Source organism: Microtus ochrogaster, chromosome 7 (genome assembly GCF_000317375.1).
Source record: "Microtus ochrogaster isolate Prairie Vole_2 chromosome 7, MicOch1.0, whole genome shotgun sequence".
Taxonomy (NCBI): Eukaryota; Metazoa; Chordata; class Mammalia; order Rodentia; family Cricetidae; genus Microtus; species Microtus ochrogaster.
Genome location: NC_022014.1, coordinates 73,964,633 through 73,982,753, shown reverse-complemented (window position 1 = coordinate 73,982,753; position 18,121 = coordinate 73,964,633). Strand labels below are relative to the sequence as shown.

The 18,121-nt window shown below is 42.0% G+C and overlaps 1 protein-coding gene across 1 annotated transcript in view; it reads right to left on the bottom strand.

The window, feature by feature from the left end:
- Positions 1 to 6,828: 6,828 nt before the first annotated feature.
- The window catches only part of Kcnj16 (potassium voltage-gated channel subfamily J member 16), a 27,401-nt gene continuing 16,108 nt past the window's right edge, over positions 6,829 to 18,121 (bottom strand). The window contains exon 2 of the mRNA XM_005350668.3: positions 6,829 to 9,483. Coding sequence (XP_005350725.1) covers positions 8,115 to 9,374 — 1,260 coding nt within the window. The 5' untranslated portion in view covers positions 9,375 to 9,483 and the 3' untranslated portion in view covers positions 6,829 to 8,114. The remainder of the gene's footprint in view (positions 9,484 to 18,121) is intronic.

Sequence of the window (18,121 nt, the reverse complement as noted above, 5' to 3'; positions counted from 1 at the left end):
GATCATTGTTAAAATTTGATGAGTATAAGTTCTTGAAACACTAAAAGAGATGAAGAGTGTTCTAGTGGCAATGCCACTAGTGGTCTGCATTTTATGAGCACCATCATGCACCAAAGCAATGTTTTAACCCTTTAGAAGTATTTTCTCACTTAGTCTCACAGCATTATGAAGTAGGTGAAATTAGTTTTCTTTTTTTCACAGTGAGGAAATTTGTTTGCAGAAAAGTGGAGTAAATTTCCCAAAGCTATTCAGTTAAAAAAAATTGAAATTATAGCATTCAGACTTAGGCAATTGGTGCTTAATTCCACACTCTTGGTTTTAGCATCATATAGCAACAATAGCTTAAAATGAAGAAGGAAGATCAGCATCATTAGTTATATTGATCCAAGTTGCATTCTTACTAAGATATGCAATTGTGGTCAGTCTGTTCTGTATGACTCAGGTGTTCTTATCACACATATATATGGGTATTTGATGGAGGAAGGCCATTGGTTAATTAAATAAAGAAGCTGCTTGCCCTGATAGGTTAGAACGTAGGGGGAGGAGTGAACGGAGCAGAATGCTGGGCGGAAGAGGAAGTGAGGTCAGACTCCACAGCTCTCCTCTCAGAGAGACATGATGCTCCACTCCTGCGGGCAGAGGCGAGAGCTCTGCTCTCTGAGGCATACGCGATGAAGCTCCGACCCAGGATGGACGTAGGCTAGAATCTTCCCGGTAAGCGCACCTTGGGGTGCGACACATATTATTGGAAATGGGTTAGTCCAGGTGCGAGAGTTAGCCGAGAAAAGGGCTAGTGCTAAAGAGTCAAGCAGTGATTAAAAGAATACAGTGTCCGTGTAATTATTTCGGGTAAAGCTAGCCTTGCGGGCAGCGGGGTGCTAGGGACTCAGCCCCGCCACACCTATTACTACAGGTATTGCTATATGTATTTGTCTATACTGCATATTTCAGTAACTATGGTCACCTTGTTTTTGATAATTCAATGCTGCCCCTTGACTCCTGCAACTTCAGGGTCCAGTTAAACCCATTGCATTTAATTCATTCACTGAGCAGTAGCATCTCCATCTCTAAGGTCTAGCACAAGAAAAAGGGCACCAGCAAAGCTCTTCAAATACACTGGTGCCTCTCTTAGCATTTTCCATCTTGTCTTATAAAATTAGTGAAGGGCATGTCTTCTGGGATTTCTCACTGTGGAGGATTAGGTTTTACACAGCATACACACTGTAGCATCGCAATTTACCTGGGTCTTAAAATCCTTTCATCAATACTAAGCCAAAGAATATCAGACATCTCCAACTCCTTTTTGAGCAAGTCATCTTTTGACAAATGCTTCAGTCAATCATTCAAACAATCTTTTGCCCTCTCCTTGCTTAAAGCCCTGCGTTCAAAACTTAACACTGAAAAGAAACAAAATATGACCACAAACAAACAAAACCCTGCAACTCATTATACATGATGTATCTATGGTTCTTGTGTAGGAACTTCTCAATAAAATAAAATAAATATAAGTGGAAAAAAGAAAATTATGTCCTCAGGTTCACAAAGGATATTGACATGACCATGTCTTTCATTTAATAATTATCCTATAAAGGTGCTAACATTTCATCCTTAAGCCACATCAGGACCACTTGTCTCCTGGGGTGACTCATCTAAGGTAATTGATGATTGGGTATCCAGCCTCTTCTACTCTTCTTTGTCTCTGCAAAGAAGAGTCCCTTATCTGTAATACAAATGTATCTGATAAAAGGGGCCACTATCATAAGCATCTTTGGGTGTGAATTAGCAGCTGGCAGGGTTGAACTCTGCCATAAACTCTAAGGGCCAGCTTCTCTTCTCCAGGCAAACTAATGTCAGAAGGCTCCACCAGGAGTATAATAAATAATCGATCTCCAACATGTGCTTCCAATTAAAATGAAGCATGTTTAGTCACAGTGAAGATTACATGTGACAAAGTCTTTCATGTGGAAATGTGAAGACTTCTGATAAAATGTTTCTAAAGACGACTTCACAGAGACTAGCTTTGAGTTGAATCTCTTTCTGTATCAAGTTCAAGTTTCTTCGATAGTGTTTAAGAATGTTTTCTTTCTCCCTCGGGTCAACATTGCAGTTGAAACAAAAGCATTCCATGGTTATGTAATTCAGCAAGAGAAGCTGCTTGGTTTTCACCCATTGGAATTACTGAAAAGCTTGAAATAACCGTTTTCTCTGGAGTCTGGGGAGTTTTCTAAGTTTCCATCTAAGATCAGACAAATGAACATTACAGATTTATTTAAAAGTCTGGTACCCTCTGCATGCCTGTTTTATCGTCACACACAACCCCTTTTGGTGTGGGCATGTAGGCATACACCTACAGTTTGTGCATGCGCACGTGTATAGATGAGGCCAAAGAACTACTTTGAGTTCTAAATGCTCATTAGTGTTGTCCACGTTGTGTCTAGAGACAGTATCTCCCATTCTCCTAGAACTTGTGGCCAGTGAATCCCAGAGATCAGCCTATCTCAGCTTGATGAGCACTGGAATTACAGATGCTGCCTTACTATGCCCACAGCTTTGTAATTGAGTTCTGAGGGACTAACTTGGGTCCTAGAGCTTGCAAAGGCAAATATCTTACCAACTGTGCAATCTCTCCAACAGCTACCTGTTTCTCCTTGAGACAATAGGCACACTCCAGGTGTGACACTTCTTTACAGTATTATTTATTTGCTTGTTGCTTTTGTTTCTGTTTTTCCAGACAGGCTTTCTCTGTATACCACTGGCTATCCTGGAACTCACTCCATGGAACAGGATGGCCTTGAACTCACAGAGATCTGCCTGCCTCTGTTTCCCAAGAGCTGGGATTAAAGACATGAGGTACCAACATTGGCTTAAATATCGTTACAATATTATTTTAAAGATGTATTTATTTCTAATTTTAAATATGTGTTTTGCTTGTGTGTATGTATATGCACCAAATACATGCCTAGTACCCTTAGAACTGCAATTTGAAACTATTGTGTGTCACCATATAGATAACGAAATTGAACCCAGGTCCTCCTCAAGAACAGTCAATTGCTCTTAAACTGCTGAACTATCTCTCCAGCCCCAACTCTACAGTATTTATACAAAAGAATAAAATAGTAAGACTTAAAATTGAAAGAACAAGTGTTATTTTATTCATAGTTTTATTTTTATTTTTACTTTGTTTTCCATGTTAGGTGTTCTTCTGCCAAAAGAACTGCTGAACCTTAAAGGGTGTATTCAAATAAAATATAATTAACATTAGAAGTTTTGCATTCAATTGTTTGATACTGCATAAAGCACCCCAAACTAGAGTCCTGAATCTTCCCAAGGAAAGGTGTACACAAGGGTATGACAGAGCAAGAAGCAGTTCCACCCCAGTGAAACCTCAGAAACCAATCACAGAGTCCTAAAAGAGCCCCATTAAAGTACTTTAGTGATACAAAAACAGTGAATTAAGCATTTGGAATGAAAATCCCCATGGCAGTATAGAGAGGTGATCAACGCGATGATTGTGTCTTTTCAGGAAAAGGCCCAGCTGGGGACCCTGTTTCCTCTCTGCCCACAGATTTATTCAAACCAAGTCGAAAGTACTAGTTTCCATCTGCCAGTATCCAGGAGACTTTTAGCAGAGGATGTGCTGATGTTCTCCCTTGATGGGTGCTCTGTTCATGTGCTCTGTGTGAATCCCACTAGAATTTTGTGCATGTATCTAGATGGTTTCCTGAGTGAAGGTAGGTATACGTAGCTCCTTGAAAGCAGGAGTGGGAGAGAAGGAAGATGTAGTAGCTTTAGAATAGTGGCAGGGCTGAGGGGTGACCAGGTGATGGTGGGTGTGCAGACATGACTTCTAGAAATTGTCAGCTAAGCTGATATTAAAAGTCACAGAGCAATTTAATGGCCCTACAAGGCCTTTGGGACAGCTGTAAGCAGGCTAGCCTGTCAGAGAGAAGGCAGAGAACATCTCCAACTGAGTAGAATTTGCTCCCCAGGGATTTAATGGTAGATTTTAGATCCTGCCGTAGTCTGTGATCAACTCAGACATAAGAAATTAATTTTTGTAAGTACATTAAACATATGCATATGGGTGTTTTGCCTGTAAGTCTGTGTGCTATGTGCTTACTTGATATCTGTGCAGGTCAGAAGAGGGCATTGACTCGACTAAAAATAATTACACATGGGTATGAGCTGTGTGTGGAATCGAACTCAGGTCCTCTGGCAGAGCAACCAGTGCTCTAAATCACCAAGGCACCTCCCCAACTGTTTTTCTCCTATAAGAAAGCCTTTTACAGGAAGCCTAGGCAGTTTGGATGCTCACCTTACTAAACCTGGATGGAGGTGGGCGGTCCTTGGACTTCCTACAGGTCGGGGAACCCTGATTGCTCTTTGAGCTGATGAGGGACAGGGACTTGATCGGGGGAGGGGGAGGGAAATGGGAGGCGGTGGCAAGGAGAAGGCAGAAATCCTTAATAAATAAATAAATTTAAAAAAAAGAAAGCCTTTTACATAGTTCAAACAGGCATGCAACAGGTTATATATAGATGAATATGAATTTAAATTTCTGATCCTCATGCTTCTATCTCTCAACCACACGTGTATACCCCAATGTCCTGTTTTGTTTGTTTGCTGGAGATAGAGCTGTCTTTGTGCATGCTAAGCAAACAAGTACTTCATCAACTGAGCTACATACTCAGCTCGCACCCCCAATCCCGGAAAGTAGAAATGTTTAGGACTGTTCCTTGGAGTATCTTTAAAATACCTTTGAATGTTCTAAGCTTAAACATTTGGTGTTGTTAAGGTCTGCTGAGCATTTAAGCAGGGCTGGGGAGTGTCATTTTGTCTTGTTTTGCTGTTGTCACTACAGGGTTTGCCAAGCCTGTATTTCTCACCATCAAAAGTCCCACAAAGTCACAAAACTCAGGCAATTGGGCTGTGGGGAAGGGAGACCATCAAGGCAGCCACCACAGGAGGCCTGGTCAATCCTGTTATCAAGATCACTCAGCCACCAGTGGCCCAAAGGGATTTCTAGGTCAGAAGCAATTCCTTTGTGCTTGCTTTACAATAATAACGGCATTTCCTCAGTTCCCGAGAAAATATGTAATTTCCACACTGACCAGCTCCATCAAATGTCAGGTACAAGTACAACTGGACTTAAACTGGATGTCTTTTTCCCCCTATTTCTAGCCTTGTTTTCAAAGCAATTCCTTTGAGATGTAGTACTCCCTGTAATGGTTAGAGAGTGTTTATTTTTGCTCTTGCAAAGAGAAAGCAGAGGAGCTAATTCTGATAACTGACAGCTACAGGGAGAGCCCATTTTCTTCAGACATTGAGGCCTCTGGTGGGTGCCCATTCTCCAGTGAATGGCCACACACCCAGTCATACACAGGCAGGGGTACCTGGACTCAATGGCTAAAAGAGACGAGAGAGCATGAACTTCGCAGGGATGTGCTGGAATCAAATGTGCATAGGAGGGTTCAATCCCTCTTACGCCTTCATTCTGTCTTGCAGGAGTTGTGCTTCATTTGTCTTTGTCCAACATGGCTACAATCCCAGCAGCTATCAAGTCTGAAGTCCATATGAGACAGAGGGTGACAAGGGAGAATGAAAGCATATACGCCTGCCAAGTCCGCCTCTACAAAAGCGCTTTTATAGAAATCGCCCCAGAGACCTGCACTGATAACGCCTGGCCCAGAATGCCGCTACTTAATCTCATCCCAGCCCCACACTCCAGCCCCCCCCCAGGAGAGGAAAACTGAGAAGCGCTGCTGTGTGTTCTCACCTGAGCACGCTGCTGCCCTGACCACAAATGGGTTAGTGAGGAAGAAACAGAACTGAGCATTTGTTCAATACCCACCTCACCACTTGGTCGTGGAGACTGCATACATCTGTGTGTTGCTCTAGACAGAACTTAATGAAGTTGTGAAGTAGAGGCAAAGTCCCTCCCTGCCTCTCCTGCTCCCTCTTCCTCTGCCCCCAACTCTCTCTTTTCGTTCATTCGCTCTGCTTGCACACACACCACCGTTCCCAATGGGCAGAGGCGTGATACCACAATTTGTTTTCTATCTAATTAACTCTGATGCATAATTTCATGTTTAGGGAGAGATATATGGCATAAGGAAAATATTCAGCTTGACTCATTTATCTTCAACGACAGTGCATTCAAAACTGGAAATGCATTTTGAACCGAGCCGAACTGTGATGTGTATAGAAGCAACTGTCACTTCCGACGTAGCTGCTCCACAAGTTTGTAAAAGCCCCTAACAGTGTTTCATGAACTATGTGAAGAAAGATTCTTCTTCAAGCCATAGAGTTGACGCTACAAGGAACAGAGGGAAGTACACAGTGTTTTGCATTACTCTAAGACCTTTATTGTTAAGTAAGCCATTGGGGGATGTTTAAGCGTGCTATAAATCTGCACAGACAATTAGAGATGCATGGGACATGGGAATGCCAGCCATTCATTCCATTCTGTGTGTGAACACATAGTGCAACAGAATAGATTTAATCAAACATCAATGATCCCCACCCCCCACCCCCTGTTTCAATGCAGGCATCATGGGAAGACAGAGCAAAGGAAATACAGTGCAATGGAATGTACCTGCCATCTAGAGAAACAAATTCAAACTGGTGGGGAAGACATTGTTATGGTGGTGATAATTTCTAGGCTTGGAAATGGTTAATATTCTAATTTAGAGAAGCCATTGCTATTTTAAAAAGCCAAATTCTCTGTGTGTCTGTCTCTCTGTCTCCAAGTGTGTATCTCTCTCTCTCTCTCTCTCTCTCTCTCTCTCTCTCTCTCTCTCTCTCTCTCTGTCTGTGTGTGTGTGTGTGTGTGTGTGTGTGTGTGTGTGTGTGTGTGTGGAAAAAGAGAGAGAGATTGCTGAAAAAAAGCAAAATGTATGTGTGTTTAAATTAAACAGCAGCTGTATCATATACTCATTCCAAGCTCAGAAACAGTGGAAAAAATATACCAATCACGCCAAGCCATAGCTAATAATTCTTCAGTTTATAAAGCTTACAGTATCTGAGACTGGGTTCATGCTAAAAGGAGTCAGGAATTAACGTAATCCTTTAACACGATAACAGAACGTGCATTCATTTTTTTGTCCTAAAATTTAAGCATTTCCTAAAATATTCAGTTTATCCCTCGAATACACGATCAAATCAACTTCATTGCTCTGTTTCACAAAGTCGATCATGCCTGTAGCCCAAGTCACCGTACGCATGACCTCACTGCCTTTAGAGAAAATTCTAGCTCTTTTAATTCCTCTCAGCCTACATGTAGCCTCTCAGGACCAGGCGTCAACAGCATTTATTCCCAGGTCTCAGCTGCCTCTCACTGCTGCACCCATCCCTGGGAGCCCACCCAAATGCTTGAGAACAGTAGGTGTATGAACACAGACGACTTCTCTGAGGAGCACAGGGAAGGGCCACTCCCTCACTTCTGTTCCCCATTTGTCTGGTTGAACCAAGGTGTTTAAGAGAGAAATAGTTCTCCAAATAATGGTGCCTCTGCTTCCTCTGTCACATGGTTAGCTTCTAACATTCACTGATAACACTTTAGGCAAGTCTCACTGAAAGGAGTCTGTGACTTGATGGTACTGTCAGTTTCTTAGAGCCACATCTGTCTGCTGCTACCAAGACACCATGAGAGGCAAATACGGGACCTCAAACCACACTTCATTTTACTTCCATGTCTCGCGTTTCTGTGCTCAGATATGTCTTATTTGTTTTGCTTAGGTTAGGAGATAGTATTATAAGATCTCGTTCCATAACTATTTTATCAATGTAAATATTAAGCTCACCTGTCTCTATCTTTATCTATTCCAGCAGCCTCTTTTCTCCCACTCCTAAATATTTCACATTCAAGAGAGGATACAAGGGTGTGCCATAATGAGATTAAGTGTAATCAATTAAGCTTCTTAATAGTTTTCCCAATACAAAATTTGCTACCAGTGCCAAATTTTCATGCTGGAAAGCTGTGGTATTTTTAGATGATCACTTACCAGGTTTAACCTGCTGTGCTTTCTATTGCTGCTGCAAAGGACAGGTGTAACATTTTGTTAAAAATCACGCTAACAATGTTGTGCCTTTGGGGAAGGGGCTGAAGAGGAGGGCTACATCTGGGATTCCATGGAGATTCTATTTAAAGTCAGGAGAGCTTTTTGGTAAGGGACTTCCTTACACTCATCTGGTGGGGAGGTGCCAGTCTCCTCAGGGTTCTGGCAGTTGCTCACAATGGCAACAGCACTGAAGGACCGCCTCCTGACATTGCTATCAGAGGTACAGGATCCTCGGGCAGGGGAGGTTTTCTCCAAGTTGGTGAGTTGTTGATCTTTCCAGTCCAGTTGTTTGGCACTGCAAAAGGGGGCATAGACTTCCACACTTCCTTCAAACTGCAAGCAGTTCACTTTGTAGTACTTTCTCTTCACTTCCAATACGTCATTAAACCTATGGCCCCAGAGAATTTCTCTGGGGACGTAGGAACTTCTAGACTGATGGGATGTCCCAGTGGAATCCCCCGTATAGATAAAAGTCACTAAAATCTCGAAATTATCTTTGGCCACTGCTTTGCGATCAAGGGCATACAGAGGACTCTCGTGGTCAATTTCATGGACGATGGTAACTGGGGTTACCAGGATGATCTGGTCATTGACGAGTTTGAGATCTTTAAAGGTCATGGTCATCCGCCCTTCACTGTCTTCTGAGTATCGGAGAAGCTGGGCTCTCACTGTACCCTCTACCACATGGTTTGGTCGGAAATCACCTATGCGCCACATGAGGCAAAGCTTCCCGTCTCTCATACCAATGAGTGCAAAATAGCTGAAGCGGATAGTCTGGGCTCTCTTCCGGGCGGTGGCCATCTTTGCCAAGGCTGCTCCAATGATGAAGGTGTTTATGATGCAACTTAAGATGGACTGAAGGATGACCGTCAGCACGGCCACAGAGCATTCTTCTGTGACACACCGGTAACCGTACCCTATGGTGGTCTGGGTCTCAAGGGAGAAGAGAAATGCTGCGGTGAATGAATGCACGTTGTCAACGCAAGGCGTGATGTCTGGATCATTTAACAGGTCTCCATGATGAAAGGCTATGAGCCAAAATATGGAGCCAAATACCAACCAGGAGAGAATATAAGACAGAGAAAATATCACGAACATGTGACGCCACTTGGTATCCACAAGAGTGGTGAAAATGTCAACCATGTAGCTCCCCCATTCTCCAAAAATGTGTTTAAAGTACACGTTGCAACTGCCATCTTTGTGGAGCAGGCGCCTTCTAGCCCTTCTCTTCTCGGCTATAGCATGCTCTGGGGGATAGCCTGGATATTTGGAATCCACATTTACAATCCGGTAACTACTTCCGTAATAGCTCATTCTTTCTTCGTCCTTTAGCGCATCCACGAGAGTTTTATATCAGTTCAAAGTTCCAGGTGGATTGCTAATTTTTGTGTTTTCTTTTTTTTCCTTAATTTTCAGTTAGAATCTAAAATAAAATAGAGAACAAAAAAAATTAAACATCTTCTTAGCCTTAGATTCCAATTTCCATCTTGACAGCAGTTTGACATATTGGGAGCAATTTTGTTCCATCTAAAGTAGCAAATACTTCATCTGAACCATGGAGACATTCAGTATTGATTCAACATTCTGGTATAGAAAGCAACTCAGTTATTATAGGAACAAAGTGTGCAATTAGAGAAAATCAGATTTTTTTTTATGTATACAGTGTTCGAGTAAACACTATGATGACCCCAAATGGTACCTCACAACCCTTTCTCACCTGATGAGAGAACAGTGGTTTTATACTAACACATTTTATTGCATGAAAGCAATCTATAATATACAGAGATGAAGTAAGATTCAGTTTCAAGATTTCCAATCACTAATATCAGAGCAATGAAGAGTTTCTACCTTTACTTTGTAATGAAATGGCTGCTCCCGTTCCTGGCTTCTTCTCTGTCCCACTTGGGTTTTTCTTCTCTCGTCTACTTCCCAGAACAGAACAGAATGAATACTGACATCTACTTCTGATTAAATTCTTTTTCTCCTAGCTCCACCCTTAGCCTTGATTGGAAAAGAAAACGTTCTTAACCCCGGAGGAGTTCAAACCACTCCCAGGTGAGCTGTTGGGAAGGTGTAAAGTTGCCTCTGCTTTTGTCTCACAGCCTTTAACCATCCTTACAGCTCTCTGGTTTTTGACACTAACTGCTCTTCTCTCTCCCTCAGAATAGAAGCAGAAAATTTGCCAAAGTTGTAAAGCTCATTTTGCTCTTAAAGGGAGCATACTACCGTTCGACAGACCCCTCTCTTAGCTCTTGGGTGTTTTCGCTGATGCTTGTGCAGCATTCCCTAGGCAAAACTAATTGTCAAGGAAAGTGCATACTTCTCATTTTGGGGGAATCCATGTCTAAAACCACCAAAGTCTGAAAGTAAACTCGAAAAATGTGATTATCCAAACAGTCTTCAGCTATTTCTGTGTAATAATAGCATCAGCACACTAATGCTTCAGTAGTTATTGGAATCTGCCTTTGACATGATCCACCTGTGCCGGACAGATGGAAGAAAGGAGACTAGAGAGACATGGGCAAGAAGATCCCACCATCCACTCAGTCACACGGAAACACAATATGACTGAATGCTACTCCCTAAAACTCAATTGGGAATTAATCACTATGGATCTACCTCACTCCTGACTGCAGAAGAGAAGAAAGAGTTAACATCTCTCTAGCCAGAAAGAATCATTTTCTCTCTCTCCAGGGAGCAGACCCATTTTTTACAAAGAACTCTTTGTCAAGGGGACCACTTACAAGGACAGACTGTGCTTATGGCCAAAATCCCTGTAAAGCATCATGGGCTTCTCTCTCTCTCTCTCTCTCTCTCTCTCTCTCTCACAGTCCATTCTTTAGGTTTGTCTAGAGTAGTTCTTCCTCTCAATGGGCAATCTTTGTCCTTGTATATGGAAAGATATTTGAATAATTGCAAGATAATGACCTAGGTCTACCAAAATGTTTCTAGGATTGCAGGACATAAAATATAAATATCTCGTCTATGTTTTACGGTGCAAACATTATCTGTAATATCTGTTGATTAAATACCAGAGGCACCTGTTTAATTAAATGTAAATGACCCTGAGGCAGAAGCCACTACAGTTTTGCTCACTCTTTATACTGACCATAGAAGGCAGGAGTCTATGATAAATCATACAAAAACAAACAAACAAAAAAAATGAGATAATTTCAAACCACAGTACAGATGTGGAGGTAAAATTGTATTTTTGCTAAATGCTTCCAACCAAGAAAGTTCCTTAAGGAGAACTACCCCAAACCAGGGGAGACTGAGAGCTAAACAACGAAATAAACACACACACACACACAGATCACAGATCGAGAGCTACTGTGCATGTGTCTGTTCTATTCAGCTGCCAAAAGGGGAAAGAGGGTTTTATTTGAAACGGCTTTCAGTTGGCATCCTATTAGGATTCCCGTGGTGCTAAGAGCTATTATAAACAAGCCACTTTTGAAACACCTTCCAAAACAGGACAATCGGTGGATTAATTTGCAATTAATACAAGTTATGAGCAAGCAAATTCGGGCATGTGGAAATTGTTGTACTGCTAATGATTTCAGGGTTTGCAGTTATGACTGAGAATTCTGACCCAAGTTCCCCAGGTCCCTGATCGGGTTGTGATGAGATTTGAATCCCTGGTTAAAGGGAATCTGTTGCCACCAAACAAACCGAATTAGTAGAGCCAGGTTTAATCTGAACAAAGCACTCCTGGGTGATCTCGGGAGGGTACAAAGGGTATCACATGGCTAATATGGCTACCAAGTGTTAAGTAGCCCATAGGTGTGGTCTTGAGCAGCTCCAAGAAGGTGTTACTTTTGGTGGTTTTCTCAGGGGTGGAGTTTGAAGAGGGCCACTCCAGGGGAGATGCTGCTTGGGGTGCAGAGGGCTGGCTGTGGAATGGGCCTCTGAGCTGGGGATTCCAAACATTCTAGTCTTTTGGAGTATATATGGACTCTAGTTGGCCTTCCAGCTAAATAGGTTGGTCACTGCAACCATGCGGTTCGCTTCAATTTATACAGAGATAAGCATTCAAGTCCTGTGTAGGATCCCATGTTTCTTTCCTTCCTTCTTTCCTTCCCTCCCTCCCTCCCTGCCTCCCTCCCTCCCTCCCTTCCTTCCTTCCTTCCTTCCTTCCTTCCCTCCTTCCTTTCTTCTTTTGTTTTTTAATTTTGTTTTTGTTTTTCTAGACAGGATTTCTCTGTAGCTTTAGAATGTGCCCTGGAAGTTGCTCTGTAGACCAGAATGGCCTGGAACTCACAGACATCCCCCTGTCTATACCTCCCAAGTGCTGGGATTAAAGGCATGTGCCACCCACCATCCAGCCCCATGCTTTCTTTATATATTCTTTGGTTCTTCAACCATGTCAATGAGACATACTTTGGAACAAATATCTTCAATCTAAATGATAACCGACAGCCTAGTGTGTCCCTCACCTACGTGATCAATGAAGGGCTCATGAAGACCCTTTTGTTACTCATTTGGTAAGTGAGTTGTGTTAACTTGAAAACTTTTTCGATTGCTTGCTATGAGATATTAGAAAAATGTTCTTGTAGATTCATGGGAGTTCTGCATTTCATTGGATGAAAATCTAGCTTTTAAAACATCCATAATGTTGATCAGTGAGGACAGTTTAGGGAGTGAAGGTGCTTGCCACCAGGACTGACGACTTAACTAGATCCTGGGAATCCACACACTGGAAGGAGAGAAATGACTTCTGCAAGTTGTCCTCTGACCTCCACATACCACATCACTCACACAAACACACAAATAAATGTAGTGAATAATTTGGAAATGATTTGATATTTACATATTCATTTCGCCACCACAAATTCCATCAAAAAAAAAAAAAGCATCTAAAGCGCACTCCCAACTTCAAGATTTATCTCACACTTCACTCTCTACAAAGAAAACTAAAGCTGGTATAATTATGAAATTATGGAATATAAAGGTCAAAGGCAGATGTTGAATCAAGAGAAGCCCGTTTTGCTAGATGATAATTAGCAAAGGCACCAGATGCACTTTGACTCCCTGGCTGTGGGGTAGTGCTTTCTATACATGGGTTAAAACAAATGGAACCTTCACAATCTGGAGGATAAACCCTTCTGATCATCAGCGTTTATTAAAACCTTCAAACGTTGTGACTGGAGACATGGATCAGAGATAAGGAGCCCTGGTTGATCTTTCTGATGAGCCTGGCTCAAATGCCAGGAACACAGGGCACCTCTCAACCTCTGTAACTCCAGTTCCAGGGGATTATGCCCCCTCCTGACTTCCATGTCTACCAGCTAGGCATATGGTGTACAGGCATATATGCAGGAAATACACTCACACACATGAAATAAAATAAATCCATCTACAGGTATGTAGAAAGCTACTAGGAGGTAGCTTATTTCATTTAGTGTAAATAGCTGAGGGGTAGGTGGGTGGGAAGAAGACAGAATTAGAGAAAGTATGCCTTTCTCAGAGAGCCATTTTTCTAATATCTTGCTAATTATATTAAGAGTAGACACTGAAAAATATTATAAAATCCACTTTTAAAATGACTGCTGGGCTCTGCTATCAGACCTCTCTTTTAATAATTTCTTTGCATGGATTCAAGCTGAGTGCACCTTTTACTAATTCAGTGCCTTTTGAATGGGCCACAGACACAGCAGGGGGCATTTTTTAAAAAAAAAACATGAACACCCTCCCATGCTTGTTCTTGTTTTTTCATGCATAAAACTGAAACAATTTATCTTCCATTCAGCTGCATCCTCCCATATTTAACTGCTTACCAAGTGAACCACCCTTGCAACTAGGTCTTCAAAAATAAGCTTTCTCCCAGCAGGTTAAGAGTACAGCAGAATGACCAAGATTTTGCATCCTCATTTCTCATCGATGTTAAAATGCAATCTTGCCTCTACCACCTACTTAGCATAAACACATTCATTATTGTTCTTGCGTAATTCAGTATGCACCACAAAAAAAAATGAGCTAAAATATTTTCGGTGAAATCCAATTATTGAAGCCAGTGGCTTTGGAGGTTAACAAGTTCTTTTTTTTTCCCACATAAAGGATCTGAGGCAGTTGACACTTAAGTCATCAGTAATCAAATTACTCTCCTGGCAGCTATTAAATGAGATAAGTTTTGATGGAAATCTGAGAGCTGCTAGGGCAAAGAGGAGAAAGGATGGCTTCATTCCTCTCGAAGTCATTGCTTTGAAAATAGCCTCTTTTGTGGAGAAAAGGGGGGTAGTGAATTAGAGATGTGGTGGGGGCAGTTGTAGGGAGGGTGGGCTGAGCTCTGGTTGGAGGAAGGAGAGAGAGGAATGATGAACTAGGCCCCAGAATAAATGAGGTCGTTTGCATTTTCTACAAAACCTGTTCTTCCACCCCTTGCTTTGGAAGGGTGCTTCCCCTTTATCTTTCCTGGAACTCTTAAAAGGCATGAGTGGACACACAGAGCTCCGCATTCAGCAGCTAAATGTGTGCTTCACCTAAAAGACTCTCTCCCTATCTCTCCAGACCCCACCAACTTCTTGCTCAAATAGCTCCTCTTTGACGATACATCTGTTTAGTTCTCCCGTTTCCTTCTCAGTAGGCTCTCAACTCAGACTTTCATCTCAGACTCAGGGTGGTTACAGGGGCTGGAGTAGGTAGATGTGGGAGAGGGGATGGGGGAAGGGAGAGGGTGGGGGAGTGGGAGGGTGTGAGTTTGGGGGAGTATACCTGTAGCTTTCCTTTGCATGAAAATGTCCTGAAGTTACCTAGTACCATGTACAATAAGAACTAGAGAACAAGAAAGGGACTATAATGTGTTAAGAATAAGCAAGTAAACTGGATGTGGGGGCAGGAAGAACTCAGCATCACAGGACCAGTGGGGACATTCACTTGAGATCCTGTTTCTTCCCAGTTTGTCTTTCAGTAATATCCACAACCTAATTTAATTCCTTTCTCACCCCCAATATTGCCATGCATTTTTAAACTTTTTCTTAAATGTACTTTTTTATTTTGTGTGTATGTGTGCTGAGTTTAAATGCACATACATGCCATGGGGTCTGGAGGTCCAAGGACAACTTTCAGACCTTGTCCTGTCTACCTACCCTTTTCTTTTCTTTTCTTTTCTTTTCTTTTCTTTTCTTTTCTTTTCTTTTCATTTTTATCTTTAATGCCTTTATTTTCTTTCAATTGATCACATTTTTCATGTGAGAACTACTTTTATTTCTTTTTTATTGATTTTTATTGAGCTCTACATTTTTCTCTGCTCCCCTCCCTGCCTCTCCCCAGCCCTTCAACCCCCTCCCAAGGTCCCCATGCTCCCATTTTACTCAGGAGTTCTTGTCTTTTTCTACTCTACCCACCATTTTTTTGAGGCAGGGTCTCTCTTTGGCTTTTGACTGTGCTTCTGACTCCTGGCTAGTTGATACATGAATTTCACATGATTCTTTTGTCTCCATTTTTCATTTTGCTATTTTAGTGTTGGATTCCCATTGCTGTTTCCACACCTTTCTTTTGACATGGGTTCCATGGGTGGAACGCAAGTTGTTAGGCTTGCGCAGTGAGTTCACTTACTCACAGAGCTGCCTTGCTGCTTGACAAACAAGTAGAAAGTCTGAGACTCGGATAAGTTTCCCAGTTTCCTTGATGTCAACATTACTGCAAAAACAATTTGATTTTTACCGATTCTGTACATATGTTAAGATATCAGTTTGTCCTATATAATGAGAACATGTATTTAAAATAAAAATTAAAGTCAAATGATTTATAATTGCAGATAATTTAACTTTAAAATCTAACTGTGTTAATAAGAAATGTCTAGAAGATATTTTTGATGCTAAAGAGATGGCTAAGTGAGTTAATAGTCCTGACTATTCAAGCATGAAGACCTGAATTCAGGAGCCAGAACTCACATAAAAGGTAGGACATGTCACAGGGCAGTGGTGGCGCATACCTTTAATCCCAGCAGTGGTGGCGCATGCCTTTAATCCCAGCACTCTGGAGGCAAAGGCAGGCAGATCTCTATGAGTTCAAGGACAACCTGGTCTACAGAGTGAGTTCCAGGACAGGCTCCAAAGCTACAGAGAAATCCTGTCTCAAAAGCAAAAAAAAAAACTAAACAAACAAAAAAACTAGAGCATGTCTATACCCACATCATCCCTGTATGCACTGATGCACTGTATGGAACACATATGGGAGGATCACGGGTACTGCAGGTTGTCCCAGAGATTTTGTTTGACGTAGATAGTGAATGGTAGAGCAGGGTGCCTCACATCTGCAGTATCTTTGTGTGACTTCCACATGCATGTGCAAAAGTGTGTTGGGGGGGGCGGTTATTGGGTTATCACAGAGAAACCCTAAGTGCTGAGACAGCCTTCAGTTCATGGTAGTTCCGCATTCTTGTGACTAAGTCACCAGAGTTGTTTCTTGGTCCTTCTGCTAGCCCCTCAAAGCCGAGACAGCAAATGACATTTCTTTTTATAAGAACTATCTCATATAGGAGGTTTCTTTTTCTCTACATACGTACATACATACACACATACATACATACACACACACATATGCACGTGCACATACACATGCTCATTGAATTTGATTTGAGAATTTTATTGTTACTTTTTCTGAGGACTCTACCAAAAAGAACCAAGAACTCCCAAACTTACCAAATTCAACAGCCTAAGAAATTCGCAAGGCGATCCCACACTTGTTTGCTGTCTAGAGGAGGTGTGCTCGCTTGGGTAAAACAAGTTTTGATAATTTTTTTGTTTGTTTTTATCTTGATCTCCAGCCTGCCCATCCCTGCCTTGATTGGATGCTAGCCCACCCTTGCTATTGTTGGATGCTAGCCCACCTTTGCCTTGGTTGGAGGCTAGCCTGGGTTGCTCATACCTTAGCTTGAGCTGGATTGAGGTGGGTGCAGAAGCCAGTTGGGATAAGATCAAATGTCCCTTTAAAAAACACATTTCAATCTCTGTTGTGCTATAAAAACATGTCAGCAATGATTTCTAAATTTATATTGAGAATCTGTTCAGCTGACTTCTATTATATACTAGGTCTAGTCCCTTCCGAACATTGGAGGTCAGCCTCCTATTCATGTGGAGTTTAAAAAAAAAAAAAGCGACATGACTGCTAGCTTCTAGGGAAAAGGAACAATATATGCCAGCGTGCAGAAGGAAGAACAGCAAAAAGGGAAGGTACCATGTGACCCAGGCCACCAGAAGGGCTGTGACGCAGAACCTGCCATTCAGGTTCAGCGCACATTACTTCTTGCCCCAGGTAAAATGCTTCCAAGCCAACCTGGCTCTCCACTCTATTTTGTTTTTCTATGACCTAGTCACTATCTGGTTGTTAAGGCTCTCATTATTTATAGGGGTGATTTCGCTGATTGTTCTGTACTAATTCTAAGAGCTGGTTCTCACAGGAACCGAACATTACAGGAACTCATCTGCATTTTACCATTGAACTCGGGCTTCTGCTCTCTTTCCCCTGATTTCACCCAGCTTGTATAACACCTGCCTCCTAACACAGCTCTCACCGCTCTCTTCCCTGGACCCTTTCAGATGAAATGAAACCAGCTGCTGTACTATCCAAAGCAGCAACCCGAGCCTGCAAAGGAGAGTGGAAAGGACAGGAAGATGAAAATCAGAGACTTGTATCTATCTGTGCTTCAGCCACATGTCAGCAAAATGATATCAGCACTTCACAAATGTTTTTCAGCTGATTCTGTTTATCTGTTTATATGGAGTTTGAGAGTAGCACTTGATGTATTGCAAAAGGTTTTCATGAGGAACAAATGGAAAACTCACTAGCACCATGGATGTTCTTTAACGTTATTGTACTTTCTTAACCGGAAAAATTATCTATCCTCCAATAGCTCATCATACTGAGTACTTGTCTAGTCTGAAAGGGATGAGTGTCCAGGCGATGAATTGGAATTAACTAAGAAAGAACAAACAATTGTATCTCAGGAAGAGGAGGAAAACCCATCACAGAAAACTTTATGGTCTCTCTCTCTCTCTCTCTCTCTCTCTCTCTCTCTCTCTCTCTCTCTCTCTCTCTCTGTGTGTGTGTGTGTGTGTGTG